Source organism: Chanodichthys erythropterus, chromosome 10 (genome assembly GCF_024489055.1).
Source record: "Chanodichthys erythropterus isolate Z2021 chromosome 10, ASM2448905v1, whole genome shotgun sequence".
In the NCBI taxonomy this organism is placed as follows: domain Eukaryota; kingdom Metazoa; phylum Chordata; class Actinopteri; order Cypriniformes; family Xenocyprididae; genus Chanodichthys; species Chanodichthys erythropterus.
Genome location: NC_090230.1, coordinates 57,101,952 through 57,120,619, shown reverse-complemented (window position 1 = coordinate 57,120,619; position 18,668 = coordinate 57,101,952). Strand labels below are relative to the sequence as shown.

At 38.6% G+C, this 18,668-nt stretch overlaps 1 protein-coding gene across 3 annotated transcripts in view; it reads left to right on the top strand.

Annotated features, from left to right (window-relative positions):
* Positions 1-18,668, top strand: part of LOC137028927 (ephrin type-A receptor 5) — a 101,163-nt gene that overhangs the window by 16,001 nt on the left and 66,494 nt on the right. For all 3 annotated transcript variants that reach the window (XR_010896218.1, XM_067398335.1, XM_067398336.1), the window contains exon 3: positions 6,536-7,199. Coding sequence is in view for 2 of the 3 variants with exons in the window: in XM_067398335.1 (XP_067254436.1) it covers positions 6,536-7,199 (664 nt within the window). In the remaining variant the exon portion in view is untranslated. The remainder of the gene's footprint in view (positions 1-6,535; positions 7,200-18,668) is intronic.

Here is an 18,668-nt window from a genome sequence, read left to right as displayed (position 1 = left end):
CGCGGGGGCTGGGCCGGCGTGAGCTCGCCCAACTCCTGGCGCTGAGTCGCTCTACCCCGCTGTCTTTTCCTCGCCGGACCGCGGGAGGAAGGAGACGGGAGGGCGCGAGCGGCGAGATCGCCCTCAGTGAAGAAGGCGACCCGCGAGCGCAGGGAAGCGAGACTCACACACTCGCAGTGCGGGCATGAGTCTCCAGCGAGCGCGCCGTCTGCGTGGGGCTTGCCCAGGCAAGCGACACACCCGCTGTGTCCATCGTCGTCGTGCAGGGGGCCCTGCAAGTACCACATGAGTGGCGGGGCATCGTGAGACGCCGCTGCCGTGAAAACGGCAATTGGGTGGCTCTTTTAGAGCGGCGAGGGCCGCGGAAGCTCTTAAAGCGGTGAAAACCGCTGGAAATCGCTCTTTTAGAGCGGCGTTTAAGCCGCGGATGAAGCTCTCAGGCGGCGCGCCGGATGGCGGCAGGGGACGCACAGGAAGCGGCCGGAAGCGGGAAGCGGGAGGCGGCGGCTCGGCGACGGCGCTAGAAGCTGCAGTCCGCGAGGGCGCCGGCGCTTTCTTCCACCGGCGAGTCCAGGCGAGTCCGCTGCGGGAGCCTCTTCAGACGGCGGCGAGAGCAGAAGGCGGCGAGCTTCTTCGGCTTCAGGCGGAGATCAGCGAAGAGAAGTAGATGTCGTCGCTGAAGGAGAAAACACTGAAATCCTATGGCGAAACGCCTGCTTATATAGCCCTATACCCCGCCCATTTCGGCGGGAATATTCGCGCGCTTTGTCGCCATAGGCCGCGCAGCTATGCCGCGCCGCCATTGGTTCAACAACTTGTCTATGAGTGAACCAATGACGGTGCAGTTACACTGCGTTATTGAAAAAGGCTTCAGCAGCGGGGAAAAAGGGAGACCTTTCCCCATACGCAGTACGAGTGAAGTATCGAAAGGGAACTTCAGTAGTTTCTTTTTTCTTTGCACTAAGTGCACCATCTGGTTTTAAGCTATCTTAAAGTCAAACCCAGTCTGTTAACCTCCACTTGATTCATCGCCATTAATTGGATTTATTCCCTCACCCCAGAACTGGGCCAATGTCAGACCCAAGACTACAATTCAAATACAATTCCTTTTTTTTTTTTTTTCATTTTACACAACGACACATGTTAAACAACAAAACATGTTGAGCAAATATTAAAAGTTTTGAAGATATCTATGTACCCTGAGGGGAAGAAGAGGGAAATGCATTCTATTATTAACAAAAATGAAAACGAATTATTCACCTTTCAACATAAGAGTGTGTGCTGCCATTTTTCAACTTACATTTGCTTTGTATTTAAATAAAAAAAAAACAAAAAAAAACATTTAATTCAATTGGTTAACGGTCGCCGCCACTCCATATTTACAGAGTTACACGTGATCGCTGAAAGTGAAAGTAAACGCGAGGGCGCATTCAAACGCGATTTCAATACCTCACATTTTGAAAGCGACTCCCTGATGAATGCAACTATCTCTCAATATGAAAGCTATTTTAGGCTGGGCTGTGTAGTTGTAACCATCTCTCAGCTCTTTATCAAAGAAAAATTTGGTCTTATTTGCACTTTGAATATTGAGAGAGTGCGATTATGGTTGTACTTAATGTAAAGTGTTACCATAAAAATAAATAACAGTTTTCTCTTAAAATTATTAAGCACAAACAACAAGGTTACATTTGTTAACATTAGTTAATGCACTGTAACTATGAACTAATAATGAATGACTATTTTTTATTAACTAACATAAACAAAGATTAATAAATACTTAGTTGATGTTGTTTAATACATTAATGTTAATAAATGAGACCTTATTGTAAAGTGTTACCATTTTTATTTATACTGTTTTTATTTCTATGATCAGTTTGTGGAAAGGAGTTCAGTTAGGAGGTCTAAAGTTGTGGAAGCTCATAAATCATGTACAGTAACGTCTGAAGAGACTGAAATCATACAGAAGAGAAGTCAGTCAGTTGAGTTAGTGGCAAAACCTTTTACAGTGCTTGAGTTAGGTTGTCTTTTACTGCATATGATAATTCATACTCAGAAAGTAGAACTGAAATGACATTCATTACAAGATGATTAGTTAAAACATTTCAAATACACCTGCCGAATATTTTTTCTAGTCATGTATTTCACCATTGAGGATTTCTTAAAAATAGTGTGTAAAAATCTTGTCTTGTCTTGTCTTGTCTCGTGAACTCAATCTCGAGTCTCGTCTCGTGAGATACCTGTCTCGTCACACCCCTATTATTTACCCATAGCAGCTAGGAAGTCTTTGACATACATAGAAAATTAGTTTACTTTCACATAAAAAAAAAAAAAAAAAAAATTATGTAAGGTGGACAAGTGATTCACCAAACCGAATGCCAAAAATAATAAACCTCCTTGTCTGGAAGTGGTCAGACAAGAACTTAGTCCCGCCCTAAACTCATGCTATTGGCTGAGCCATTGTTGCACTGGGAATGTTCAAATGAACAGAGCAATACTTTGATAGCACTACAGAGCCACATTTTTCACTCAAAAATAACTATACTGCCTCCTATGATACCTTGGACCAGAATTACTAACAGATTGCTCTAGCACTAGTGCTTTTATGGGATGGTAGTCTCACGTGCTAGTAAATCTAGCCCCTTTTTTTTTTTTTTTTTTTAAACAAAATTTTAAAATTGCATTGCATTTACTATTTACATCCTTCATTGAGAAGGCAATCCCATAATACATGGCCACAATAGGAACAGTAGCAGTGGTGATTATAAACAAACTTGTATTTCATTCAGTAATAAATAGTATTAATAAAATAGATCAATGTAGTTGCAAATGTATTATGTTTCTTGATATTTATGTGCTTTTATGCTTATTAGAGTATTACAATGTTAGCTCAGCAACAATCTAACCCAAACTCTGTTGGAATTAATGAGTTTAGTCTTCATGGTAGTTAAGGTATTTGCATATTCCAAATCAGCCACTTAAGAGGATTAATTTCATTTAGGATGCTGTCTTAAAAGCCAGCTAACGATGTAGGCAATAGGCAGCAGGGCAGCTCTCAACGATTTGGCAACAGTGCGTTAAATCTACCCTAAAAGAAAGTATAACTTTATTATTTTGATTAAAACATTTAAATCACATTAAGGAATTCATTTTCAGATTTATATTGTATATAACAAATAAAATGGTTAGGAAATGTCATTTTTTCTTTTTTTTTTAAGGTCTACATTAACATGCACTACTAGGGCTACTAAATATGACAGGCTGATGTCCAGGTGTGCCATTTCAGTCTTTGACTTGAAATGATTAATGCTATCACTACATAGCTGTGACACGCATCCTCATGCAATCTCCTTTTTCAATGTGTTTTTGTAATGAAGGCCTTTTAGAATTATCTATTCATCTTCATCCATGTGTCAGAATTGTTGTCGTCCCGGGGTGCCTGGTATTAGTAATGCATTTTCACATGAGAGCTTTAAACGAATATCCAAACGCCCTTGGATATCTGCATGATCCGAATTCGCACAGGCCCAGTTTCATTTCAAATGGCGGCTTTCCCTAAATTGCAGCTTTGCCAATGTAATTTACCAGATCATGGCCACAGTGACTCATATTGGAGAAATCTGTGACACACACTTTTCTGTATCATTGTGGTACTGATGCATTACCAAAGGGCTCTATAACTGAATATGATCACCTCTGCTCGAGTAAAATTCAGATAGTAATATGGGTGTTTGGCTGACTGGAATGAAATTAAAATTTTCCATAGTATTACGGTGTTAGCGTAGCAACATGCTAACCCAAACTCTGTTGGAATTAATGAGTTGAGTCTTCATGGTAGTTGAGCTATTTGCATATTCCAAATCAGTCACTTAAAAGGTTTCATTTTAGTTAGGATGCTGTCTTAAAAGCCAGATTATATATATATATAAAAAAAAAAAAAAAAAGAAAAAAAGAAAAAAAAAGGGAAAAATAGTAATACTGTGGAACAGATTTATGGTCTAGCTTGTGCTTAAACTAAGACTATGAAATTGGATACAGCTCATGTCAGCATTTTATGTAAGATACAAAACAGCTTATATAAATAATTTCATGACAGTATTTCATTGAACATTGAATGAAAAAAAGCAGTGTGTATCTTTCTTAGCTGCAGAATGGGTGATTACGTGCTTTGAATGAATATTCTTTGAACGGTTCGTAATACCATTGAATTATTGAATGTGCTTTTCCATAGCACAGACACTGATTTCCTAGCTAAAACCTTGTTAAAATTTACCTATAACTGAACAATATTCTGAACAGCATGTTTTGATAAACGGCGAGGGGATTAGGGTTAGTTGCATGTAACTACATGTAACATATGTAAAGATGTCACTGTAAAATAAAGCATCACCCGGTTTCTTAAGAAAAAAAAAAACACACACTTTGTAATAATGTCATATTAAAAGTTTTACTTTAATGTACATTTTAAATCATTGTTTTAATAATATATTGATGTGCTTTACAGAAATACACATATTTTGATGTGTTGACTAACATACTAAAGCACATGTAAAGTATTTGATTATATTTTTAACTGTAGTGTATTATTTGATATTACATTAAAGTTAATATGTGTTAAATGTACTAAATTACAACTCCATACAAATGTGTAATTACAAATACATTTGTATTCATGACAAACAGTTTCAATAATAATGGCATTGAAGCAATAAAATAAAGTATCTTGAATTGCTGCCCAGATTTTGAAGACAAAAAAAAAAAAAAAAATCCATCCATAAAAAATTACTTTATAAAGAATTATTTTACTTTATAAAGTAAAATAACGAACTTCCGGCGTGACAGCCACACGCATTTGATGTATGTCCAAAAAGCATCCAAAAAGCTTCCGCGATGTAGTACACAATGCCATGGAGGGATGTATAATTCAAAATCTGGGCAGCCATTCACAACCATTATAAACCCTGGAGGACTAAGGATGTTTTTTTAAACTTATCTCCGATTGTGTTCATCTGATATTCACCTGGAATGGCTTGAGGGTGAATAAATCATGGGATAATTTTCATTTTTGGGTGAACTCCCCTTTTAGTATATTTTTTTTAAAATCTACTATTTCAAACACTACTCTTTTTTTTTTAAAGTATGCTGAAATTGATTTCTTTTTCGCATACTGCATAAATTGATTATGTATAGTATACTATTTCAAACAAAGTGACTAGCAGTAATGACTTTGAATTTAATAAATTAGAAGCAAATTACTGCCAACATAGAATTTCATAATTTGTGCTCCTTCTAACAGTAAGTCCTACTGAAAGATCCAGTGTGTTTTCAGTGTGTGAACTGCGAGAATCAACTATTAGCACATGCTGTATGACTCCCAGTGGTCCAGACTTCAGTTCTTCTACTGTCCACAAAGCTCACAATCGCTCATATTCAGAGAGTGTCAGGCAGAGGTAATATGAGGCCTCGGGAGGGTCTCTCTGGTCATTGACTGTGCTTTTGAAGAGCGCTGAAGGGCCGCTCGAGCCCTCAGGGTGCATTCCGAGGTCTTGCTTTGTTAACTGCCATGTTACAAGTCTCCTGACTGCGTAGATTATAGCTGGCAGATTGTTTTTCCAATCTCTCTGCCACCTGATGTATTGTTATTGAGCATCTCTATGGACAGCAATACATACAGCCATATTTTGTTAGATGTGGTGGTTGTGGTGTGTGAATGGATGCCACAATGTTCTTCAGAGGGTGTCATACAGTATTGTGTTACAATTGCATAACAAGCCCTTACATACTCTAAATTATAAGTCCTCAGTACAGTGTTTTGGAATTTGCAATAAAAGTGATATTGCTACAGAAATGTACATTATTAATTTGTGACAGAAGAATACATAAAACAAATCTATTGAATGTGAATTTCACCCAGTGACTATTTTTCATACAGAGCCTAAACAAAACCTCATAAGAAAACTAAATTTTTTATATATCAACTTCAAATTTGGAACACAAACTTGGTTAGACATGTGGCTTTGATTTTATAGCAATCTTAGAGTCCAAATTATTTTGTAAAATATAAATTCTGGGTTATACTTTATTTTACAGCGTCCTTAAGCTATTATAAACAATTTTTTTGTAGGCCGGGGATTTTTGGGGGATATCCTCTCCGGGTCAAAATGACCCGAACACAACATGAGGGTTAATTAACAACATGTACTTACCATAGGGTTAGGGTTTGGTTTAGGGATAGTTGCATGTTATCATGCATAATTTACTGTTATTACTACAGTAAGTACATGTAACATGTAACAAGGACACTAAAATAAAGTGATAAAAAAGTGTTTAGTATAATACATTTGTTTTACAGTAAACTTTTCTATATTTATTTAACACTGTCATTTTTTAAGTGCTTTTACTTTCAACCTTAGGTCTGTATTCCAAACCAATCATGAAGTACAACATTTTAAGTTTGAATAGTGCATTTACACATCTATGCTCAAAAAGGGGGTGACAGTTAACAGGTTAATCTGCTTTTTCTCTCCTTGTGTTTTAGTGGGAAGAAATCGGAGAGGTGGACGAGAACTATGCACCCATCCACACGTACCAGGTGTGTAAGGTGATGGAGCACAACCAGAACAACTGGTTGCAGACGAACTGGATATTAACCCAAGGTTCCCAGCGAGTGTTTGTGGAGCTCAAGTTCACTCTACGGGACTGCAACAGTCTCCCTGGAGGTCTAGGCACGTGCAAGGAGACTTTCAATGTCTATTATTATGAAACCAACGACGAGGAGAGAAGGAATATTCGGGAAAGCCAATATACCAAAATCGACACCATCGCGGCTGACGAGAGCTTTACAGAGCTTGATCTCGGAGACAGGGTCATGAAGCTAAACACAGAAGTTAGGGATGTGGGTCCGTTGACCAAGAAAGGCTTCTACCTGGCTTTCCAAGACCTGGGCGCATGTATCGCTCTCGTTTCTGTCCGTGTCTTCTACAAAAAGTGTCCTTTTGTTGTCAGGAATTTGGCCCTCTTCCCGGATACTATAACCGGGGCAGATTCCTCCCAGCTTCTGGAGGTGCCAGGGACCTGTGTCAACAACTCGGTGGCTGATGAACTTCCCAGAATGCATTGCAGTGCTGAGGGGGAGTGGCTGGTGCCCATTGGGAGGTGCATGTGCCAGGCAGGCCATGAGGAAGTTAATGGCTCCTGTCAAGGTTGGTGAACATCTTCATTATTATGCAAATGCAAGCGCTGCCGATGCTGCACATGTGTGACATATTCCCCTTGAACTGCGTCTCTGAATGTCACAGACGCTGATGAGAACCTGACCTCTTTGTGTGGCGTGGGTAGACTGTGACACTCATTTCACAATCTAGTGATTTTACGGTTTTAATTTCTCATGTATTATGTCAGGTGGAGTTTATATTTAAGATGTTAATAATGGTAGTGTGTATATTTACCACAATGGTAACATGTATACTGCAGGTATTTAATATAATTTCTCAGAATGCTCAGAAGGATTTATGTGACTCAGTAGTGAGAGGCAGCATTAAACATGCAGGAAACGGAAGAAGTGGGATGGTAGAGTAACAGCTATGAGAAGGTGTAAGAATTTCAGGCAAATTATTCACTGACTAGAACAAGACAACCAACCTAACTTGATAGTAGCCCACTTCATACCAGACATTGTTGTGTCTATTATCATTATCAATATTATATACAGTGGGTACAGAAAGTATTCAGACCCCCTTAAATTTTTCACTCTTTGTTATATTGCAGCCATTTGCTAAAATCATTTAAGTTCTTTTTTTCCCACTCATTAATGTACACACAGCACCCCATATTGACAGAAAAACACAGAATTGTTGACATTATTGCAGATTTACTAAAAAAGAAAAACTGAAATATCACATGGTCCTAAGTGTTCAGACCCTTTGCTCAGTATTTAGTAGAAGCACCCTTTTGATCTAATACAGCCATGAGTCTTTTTGGGAAAGATGCAACAAGTTTTTCACACCTGGATTTGGGGATCCTCTGCCATTCCTCCTTGCAGATCCTCTCCAGTTCTGTCAGGTTGGATGTTAAACGTTGGTGGACAGCCATTTTTAGGTCTCTCCAGAGATGCTCAATTGGGTTTAAGTCAGGGCTCTGGCTGGGCCATTCAAGAACAGTCACAGAGTTGTTGTGAAGCCACTCCTTCGTTATTTTAGCTGTGTGCTTAGGGTCATTGTCTTGTTGGAAGGTAAACCTTCGGCCCAGTCTGAGGTCCTGAGCACTCTGGAGAAGGTTTTCGTCCAGGATATCCCTGTACTTGGCCGCATTCATCTTTCCCTCGATTCCAACCAGTCGTCCTGTCCCTGCAGCTGAAAAACACCCCCACAGCATGATGCTGTCACCACCATGCTTCACTGTTGGGACTATATTGGACAGGTGATGGGCAGTGCCTGGTTTTCTCCACACATACCGCTTAGAATTAAGGACAAAAAGTTCTATATTGGTCTCATCAGACCAGAGAATCTTATTTCTCACCATCTTGGAGTAGTCCAGGTGTTTTTTAGCAAACTCCATGCGGGCTTTCATGTGTCTTGCACTGAGGAGAAACTTCAGTCGGGCCACTCTGCCATAAAGCCCCGACTGGTGGAGGGCTGCAGTGATGGTTGACTTTCTACAACTTTCTCCCATCTCCTGACTGCAGCTCAGCCACAGTGATCTTTGGGTTCTTCTTTACCTCTCTCACCAAGGCTCTTCTCCCCCGATAGCTCAGTTTGGCCGGACGGCCAGCTCTAGGAAGGGTTCTAGTCATCCCAAACATCTGTGCTCTAGAAACCTTAAGTGCAGCAGAATTTTTTTTGTAACCTTTGCCAGATCTGTGCCTTGCCACAATTCTGTCTCAAAGCTCTTCAGGCAGTTCCTTTGACCTCATGATTCTCATTTGCTCTGACATGCACTGTAAGCTGTAAGGTCTTATATAGACAGGTGTGTAGCTTTCCTAATTAAGTCCAATCAGTATAATGAAACACAGCTGGACTCAAATGAAGTGAGTGTCACAGCAAAGGGTCTGAATACTTAGGATCATGTGATATTTCAGTTTTTCTTTTTTAATAAATCTGCAAAAATGTCAACAATTCTGTGTTTTTTCTGTCAATATGGGGTGCTGTGTGTACATTAATGAGGAAAAAAAAGAACTTAAAGGTGCCATTGAACGTTTTTTTACAAGATGTAATATAAGTCTAAGGTGTCCCCTGGATGTGTCTGTGAAGTTTCAGCTCAAAATACCCCATAGATAGATTTTTTTTTGTTTTAATTAATTGTTTTAACTGCCTATTTTGGGGCATCATTAAATATGAGCCGATTTATGCTGTGCGGCCCCTTTAAATGCTGACGCTCCCCGCCCACGGAGCTTGTGCTTGCCTTAAACAGTGCCTAAACAAAGTTTACACAGCTAATATAACCCTCAAATGGATCTTTACAAAGTGTTCATCATGCATGCGGCATGCATGCGTCGGATTATGTGAGTATTGTATACTGTTATATTGTTTACATTTGATTCTGTATGAATTTGAGGCTGTGCTCCGTGGCTAACGGCTAATGCTACACTGTTGGAGAGATTTATAAAGAATGAAGTTGTCTTTAAGAATTATACAGACTGCAAGTTTTTAAAAATGAAAATAGCGACGGCTCTTGTTTCCGTGAATACAGTAAGAAACGATAGTAACTTTAACCACATTTAACAGTAGATTAGCAACATGCTGACAAAACATTTAGAAAGACAATTTACAAATATCACTAAAAATATCATGATATCATGGATCATGTCAGTTATTATTGCTCCATCTGCCATTTTTAATTTGGCTGTGCTGCTCCAGACATTACTGCCTGCCCTTGTGTAATGCCTTTCATAATGTTGGGAACATGGGCTGGCATATGCAAATATTGGGGGTGTACACCTCGACTGTTACGTAACAGTCTGCGTTATGTTGAGATTCGCCTGTCCTTCGGAGGTCTTGTAAACAAATGAGATTTATATAAGAAGGAGGAAACAATGGAGTTTCCATGTACTGAACTCTTGTTATTTAACTATGCCAAGATAAATTCAATTTTTCATTCGAGAGCACCTTTAAATGATTTTAGCAAATGGCTGCAATATAACAAAGAGTGAAGGGGGTCTGAATACTTTCCGTACCCAGGGCCGGATTAACATAAGGGCTAGGTGGGGCTGAAGCCCCAGGGCCCGCGGGTAGAGGGGGCCCGTGATTGGCTGGAGGAAATTAGATTGACAAGTCAAAGGTGGTTGATTTGTGTCTAATAAATACTGCGTTCACGTCACCTCGTATTTACCGAAATCTTGACATGACAACACGTGACGTTATATTCGGAGCTGTTCACGTCCTTTTGGTCCTTGGACTAGGAATTATGCGTTTCCATGACACCACTATCAACACCTAAATGAATCTACAGCGGTCAGGTGGTACAGCGGCCACGTGGAACATGTGGGAGCTCTCAGAAAACTACCAGCTTACAAGCTGTAATTACGAGCTCTACGAGGACGTGAATGCTTTTTACAAGCTAGAATCTCGTAACTACAAGAATTACAAGGCCGCGTGAACGCACCTAAAATAACAAGAAAAAAATATTGGAAAATGTGCCTGACTGATAAATCACCGTCCAATCAAAATCACGTTACAATTCGTGCCATGACATCGGGAAACGCCTCTTTGCGTTATGCTATCGCATTTAGACTAGAAAATTGGCCTTTATTGCTTGTTCAGCCTCGCTGTGTTCAAAATGATTAAAAAAAAAGTGATAGTGGTGCGCAAAAAAGGAAAAATAAGCTTGAAAGGGTGAAAAGGGATGCTAATCTTACAGCAAAAATTACAAAACTAACTAACTGCTTCGGTTCACATAAAACATCCGAGCCAGTGGAAGACCCCGCGTGCAGCGGCAGCTCACAATTATCTTTACCCACCGACACCGTCGCCGTTCTGCGTGCTTTACACGTTGAAAAAGGTGAGATAGCAGCTGCATCAAGTTATTATTTTTATCATGAGTTAAGACCTATTCGGATGGTAATTGTTTCTCATTAAAACGTATAAGGTGTTTTCAACATTTACAGGGACAGGTCGGTTGATTTTATTGCCGTTTGAATTCTCTCATCATCATCACCCGTGTAAAAATCCCGAATTAACTTTCCTACTGTTTTTTTGACGAACACCAATGTCGAGTGACTTGTCTCCACTATCTGCCTTTGAAGCACATTTTATCAGTTGCAGTTCTGGTGCCGCATCCGTACAACTCGACCTCGACACATTCACATCACAAGTTAACACAGCGGTAGAGTTACCCACGGGACACTGCACTTATTCGCAATCAATTCTTTATTTGCATGTACTTTAAAGCCCTGCCAGTTAAACATGTCATTCGTGTGCTGTTCTGAGATGCGCTTTTTCTGACCCCATACACCCAAAGCGTGCACTGCACACACACTTAAGCCTGTCAAACAGCACCTGACTACTTCATGTTTCGCGTCTGATTGCGCTATAATACTGTCAAATACACAAAAGGTTTACATAAACACAGTTGGTTATGTCTGAAGTGAGTTGAGAAAATCGGACACGTGCAGGTCTTTAAGTGACAGCATCCTAATAGTTAGCATGCGGACCCTTGTCCTTAAAGGGATAGTTCACCCCAAAAATTAAAATCCTGTCATCACATACTCCCTTTCAAGTTGTTTTAAACCTGAATGAGTTTCTTTCTTAAAATATTTTGAAGAATGTGGGTAACCTAACAGTTGCTGTTAGGTTACATTTCCATAGTAGGAAAAAAAAATATATAATGTGGAAATCACTGGGGACCATCAACTGTTTGGTTACCCACATTCTTCAAAATAGTTTATTTTGTGTTAATCAGAGGAAAGAATTATTGTGTCAGCAATATTTGCAATACAATTTTAAAATATGTTAAGTATTTTATATGTTAAATATATTTTAAAATATGTTAAATAGCATGGAATATTTAGTGTGCTTATATAAAATGATTTGATAAAATGACATTTGTAAAAATATAAAAATAATAACAATAATAAAAAAAAAATCTTGTGGTACAAGATACTGTGGCATGGCAATCATATGAAAGGGGGCCCTTAGTGTTGCTATAGCCCCAGGGCCCAACGTGTTCTTAATCCGGGCCTGTCCGTACCCACTGTACTTATATTGCAACAAACTCGAAAGTTATGTGAAGTCTGAGAAAAATGCTTGTGCTTCACAAATATAATAACCTTTCAAAGAAAATGTCTTCATATTTAACAGGAAAGTTTTGGTTTCAAAGTTTTAGGTGGGTTCAATGTGTTCCAGGAAACAGCATACTCAAACCATAATGGATCAGTCTGTATAAGTGTCTTAGAAAACATTTTCACTCTTTAACTATAGAAATGATGGCCATTCTTTGAGTATAAGTGAAATTGTTGCCATGCTAAAATGGCAAGACAAAAAATACGGAAGCTCATGTACTTTACAGTGCTAAGATGTAAATGAAAGAGAACATTGTTTGGAAAGATGCCTAATTTAGACATAATTCCTGTATATAAACAGCTAATAAATACCATAAAATGAATACAAAAAAAAAAAAAAAAAAAAAGTTTGGGGGTGGGGGTGGGATTTATTAGCCATGTGACTTAGTGGCCAATGAGTTATACACACGATCAGGCATAACATTAAGACCACTGACAGGTAAAGTGAATAACACTGATTATCTCTTCATCACATCACGTGTTAGTGGGTGGGATATATAATTCAGCAAGTGAACATGTTGTCCTCAAAGTTGATGTGTTAGAAGCAGGAAAAAATGGGCTTTGAGTGTAAATCAGGATTTGAGTGAGTTTGACAAGGGCCAAATTGTGATGGGTAGACGACTGGGTCAGAGCATCTCCAAAATTGCAGCTCTTGTGGGGTGCTCCCGGTCTGCAGTGGTCAGTATCTATGTAACGTGGTCCAAGGAAGGAACAGTGGTGGACCAGCGACAGGGTGATGGGCGGCCAAGGCTCATTGATGCATGTGGGGACCAAAGGCTGACCTGCGTGTTGTCCGATCCAACAGATGAGCTACTGTAGCTCAAATTGCTCAAGAAGTTAATGCTGGCTATGATAGAAAGGTGTCAGAATACACAGTGCATCACAGTTTGTTGTGTATGGGGCTGTATAGCAGCAGACCAGTCAGGGTGCCCATGCTGACCCCTGTCGACCACCGAAAGCACCAACAGTGGGCAAGTGAGCATCAGAACTGGACCACAGAGCAATGGAAGAAGGCAGTCTGGTCTGATGAACCATGTTTTCTTTTACCTCTTGTGGATGGCCGGGTATGCGAGTGTTGCTTACCTGGGGAACACATGGCACTAAGATGCACTGTGAAAAGAAGGCACAGTGGAGGCAGAGTGATGCTTTGGGCAATGTTCTGCTGGGAAACCTGGGTCCTGCCATCAATGTGGATGTTACTTTGACACATACCACTGACCTAAGCATTGTTGCAGACCATGTACATCCTTTCGTGGAAACGGTATTCCTTGGTGACTGTGGCCTCTTTCGGCAAGATAATGCACCCTGCCACAAAGCAAATATGGTTCAGGAATGGTTTGATGAGCACAACAGCGAGTTTAAGGTGTTGACTTGGCCTCCAAATTCCCCAGATCTCAATCCAATCAAGCATCTGTGGGATGTGCTGAACAAACAAGTCCGATCCATGGAGGCCCCACATCGCAATTTACAGGACTTAAAGGATCTGCTGCTAACATCTTGGTGCCAGATACCACAGCACACCTTCAGGGGTGTAGAGGAGTCCATACCTCCACGGGTCAGGGCTGTTTTGGCAGCAAAAGTGGGACCAACACAATATTAGGAAGGTGGTCATAATGTTATGTTTGATTGGTATATAATGCCAATATGATGAAAAAAATAAAAAATAAAATAAATGTAATAATAACAAGTAAAGTGTACAATGTTCTGCATTTACAAAAAAAAAAAAAAAAAAAACCTTAACAGTCTTTCACTAATAGCCAGTCTTTTTTTCTCTTTCAGTTTTACTAAATTGTTTAGATGCTTTGCAAAACAATTCATGTTTCTCTCAAAGATCTTCTAAATACATTAACCTTTCTCTTCATAAGTTGGTAAATATATGCAGCATTCTGACTTTGGTTTCTGTAGCAACCACAGTCAGTCTTTGATCGTCAACTTTTAAAATTTAAAGTGATTCATCATTTAGTAAGTTAAGTTGCAGGACGATGAAAGTACTGTTGATTTTGATTCCCTGTGAACCATGTGTTTGCTTTCTCTAACATCTTTCTTGAGTTGCAAACACAGGGGTAGCAGATCTTGGGGTGTCTTGTTTCATCTCAGAAGCTGAAATTCCACTGGAAATATTGTTTCACAGACCATGTCATCCATCTCTAATATTCTTAGTCTTCAGTTAGCTTATGGCTAAATCAGCCTTGGTTAGATCTTTGTTAGTAAATAGTGACTTACATTTCAAGCTGTTCCTCAGACAAACCTATCATATTACTTCAGAAGACTTGCAATAGAATGCACAACACAAATTGCATGGACTACGATACTTAAATTATTTTTTTGGAGCTTGAAAGACATGAGATCACTATGAGATGTTGTTGTATGGAAAAGAGTGCTGTAAAAATTCTTGTTCTTCTTCCTTTTTCTGTCTTACTGAATATATATGGTTTATACAACAAATGGTTGAATAGTAAAAAGAATTAAAATTTTGAGTTAGATTACCATTTAATCATTACCCTTACAGTTATACATGAGGTGCTGTTTTCTCTGTCGTTTAAGTCTTAGGTATGATGGCTTTACCCAACCCCCATCCACACCACTGGAGCCTAGAGGATATAATGATAGCTTGGATGGGAAAGGCAGGAAGTGATAGAGGGGTCCACGCTCCAGTGCTGGAGGAGGGTGGTGTGTCCTGTGAATGAAACGGCGCCTTCATCCTCTTCCTCCTATCCTCAGATTGCTTCCTTTGTCTGCTGCCAGAGTTGGCACTTTGCGATAAGGATTCTTTTTTGAGAGCAGTGTAATATTTCTTTGTGAATTAATTTCCATTGAGCTGTCCCAAGGGAATGTCTGTTGCTTCTGCAATGTAAGCTTTAGAGGGAGTTGGTTTTTGTGCAGTTGGCCAGGTTGCCAAGCAGACCAGGCGACAAAGTGTCGGAAATGCTTTCAGTGCTTTTGTTTGGAGGACGGGCTGCAATTCACTAGGCATAATTGTACAATGAGTATTCGGAGCTGTGGGTGTGGATGTGCAATGCTGTTTCTGTTCAGATGTTTTGTGCGAGCAATTATAAAATTAATGTAAACATGACAGTCACCTGAGATAAAGAGGAAAGGCATTGTCTGGCTCTTTAGGGAGACACTGAATACATTCAGCTTGTCAAATAAACAAGGACATTTTATCAGAACAGAAAATAAATAATGCAGAGGTTGATGGCTTAGAGGAGAATTTGTTCCTCTTGCAAATAGAATAGAATAGAATAGAATAGATCACCATATTGTAGTAGGCCTATTAAATTTTGTGCAATTACCCAGCAGGAAAGGCCTTAAAGTCAGCATGACATGGAAGTTGCATTACTTTTTTATTCCCTATTGTGAAGTATATATCCCAGTGAAACGGCTTCTGAAATAAGAAGAAATGTAGGGCAGGAATGTAGGGCGGGACAAGACAGATGTAAATACATGTATAATTACACTGTTGACCCATTCCTTACACCTTAACCCACCCTTAAACTTACCCATACCACCAAACCTGTCCCTAACCTTACCCGTATCCCACACTGCAAAATTTTTCATTGTAAATTTACAATAAATAATTGGATACATTTTGCATGACTTTCACAGTAAGGATTACAGCAATATACTGTGAAATATACTCACAGCAATTTACTGTATTTTTATATCTGTGATATTACAATGCATTGTTGTAAAAGCACAACTGTATGCGGTAACTTCACAGCTTCAATGACAAAGCAATTACTGTGATATTACAGTACATTACTGGGGAATTACAATATTTTGCTGTACATCATTACAACAAGGCCCTCTACTTTTACAGTGTGTACTGTGAAAGTAATGTACAAGTTGACAATAATTTACTGTGAATTTACAATGTATACTGTGGAAGTCATGCTAAAATTGTCCAATAACACTTTAAAAGTAATGCAGATGAAGCTTCCATTTACTGTGAATTTACAACCATTGTACAATTAACCCCCTCCCCCCAACAAACAACTCTAGTAAAGGTAAAGTCAATGTTAGACCAATGGCATATTTATTAACAAATAAATATTTTTCAATGTACAGCAGATGCAAAAAACTTCAAGAGTTCAAGAAATTCAACTTTCTAGTCATAAAAGCCATCTTAAAATGCAGAAAATGCAGATAAATTGTGCAAACTTGCAATTCAACTACCTGTCTCAAAATTCAACTATTCAACTAGCTGTGTCACAATAACAGTAATGGACAGGATGGGAATGAGGCCTTCATGGCAAGATAAGAGAGCAAGGGAGAGAGTGATGAAGGAATGTCGTAAAGGGGTCAGGCGCTCCTCTCAGTCTCAAACATTATAATGAGTCCACACGCAACAGCATTGTGTAAAAATCTTGTAGTGCTAAGTTGTCTTGAAAAATTACAAAAAGAACAAGGCTACTCAAAACTGAGCCTGACAACTACTGCTGCAAAAAAAACTATGATGCCCACTCAAAGTCAATGAGTTTCCTCAAAAGGGTGCTCACATGAGGGTTCATTGTTGTCCTCTTCTTGGTCTTTGAGCTTCTTTCAGGATTGATGCCCAGTAAGCACCTGTTAATAAGCAAAGATAGTTTCAGTTTTAAATAGACTTACAGTATGTATTTCAGATAGCATTTGGTGCCAGCCAAGGTGCCTCAGGTTAGGTTTTCCTGAGGCAAAGTGGTTGATTTTCTACTATGAGAGGCCATATCAACGTGCGCCGCCACTGAAATGCATCTTCACGCAATTGGCCAGTTGGTAAATTAAAACCAAACCCTGTTGAAAGTATGACAAACACATCCTTTTCAATTCCTTTTCGAAAATTTAATCTACTTCATCCCTGTTGTGTTAAATCCAAATTTTATTCCAGTAGTGTCTGATGAATATATTTATATACCAAGATGACCAACAAAGTATTTAGCTTGAATCAAGAGTCTTGATTTAATGTAATACTAGCATATCTTCATAAAATCCTTAAAGGATGTCTGACGAAAAAATATTAAAGCACTGAGGGCAATTAATCTGCTTTTTCAAAGTACCCACATCATACATGTTTGAACTGAGAAATCATGTCATTTGCACTAAAATGCAATGCCATGCTTATACAAATGAACACTGGTGGACATAGCAAACTAATTGGCAAAGACTGTCCTGCTAGACCTGTGGAGGTGTGAGTGAAGGAGAAAAACACAGAGAAAGATGGATTGAAATACAGGAAGGGGGAGGATGGAATGGTGTTTGGCTCTCTGCGGAATTCAGTTGGGCTCTCCGGGGCGGAAGCTTTCAGAAAGAGCTGGATCTCCAATGATCTCTCTCTATTTTCATTCCTGTCAGCCGTTACTGCTGCAAATGTCAAACTCGATCCGGTCACTTGCTACATACCAAGGGATTGAGCTACTGTGGAAATGTACCAAAGACAAAGATATTTTGGAGAGAACATCATACCAACAGCATTGGGAGACAAGTACTGGCTGGGTTTTATTGAAATGTGGAGGATGTTATTTTCACAGTTTTTTGTCTGGCAATATCAAACTTATTAATACACTGTGACAGATTAATAAATTACATATTTTCAAAGGAAAAGCTGAACCAAAAATATGTCATTTATTCATCCTCATATTGTTCAAAATCCACATGACTTTCTTTATTTTTGTGACACACAGTATAATGAATTTTGAAGAATATTCATGCTGTTATTTTTATTTAAATACGAACTAAACAATGTTGGAAATAATCTGCCGTTGTAATTTTTTTTTCTGCAATATTATGATATTTAAAAAAATATATATAGGGATTTTCACTAGACTATGAAATACAGAAGTATGGAAGAGGATTAGGGATAAGCAATAATAAAAAAATAAAACCATCTCGAGATTAAAGTTGTTAAATTTCGAGAAAAAAGTCAAAATAAAATGTTGAGAATAAACTCGTTAAATTACAAGAAAAAACTTAAATTTCGAGAAAAAGTTTGAGATAAAATGTTGAGAATAAAGTCATTAAATTATGAGAAAAATCTCGTTAAACTTCAAGAAAAAAGAATAAACTCATTAAATATGATAAATACGATAGATAAAATGTTGAGAATAATCTCATTAAATTATGAGAAAAAAGTCATTAAATTACGAGAACAAATTCATTAAATTACAAATTTGTTCTTATAATTTAACGACTTTTTTTCTCGTAATTTAATGACTTTATTCTCAACATTTTATCTCAACTTTTTTTCTCGAAATTTAACGACTTTTTTTCTCATAATTTAACGAATTTGTTCTCATAATCTAATGACTTTTTTCTTGTAATTTAATGACTTTATTCTCAACATTTTATCTAAAAAATTTTCTCAAAATTTAACAAGTTTTTCTCGTAATTTAATGAGTTTATTCTCAACATTTTATCTCGACTT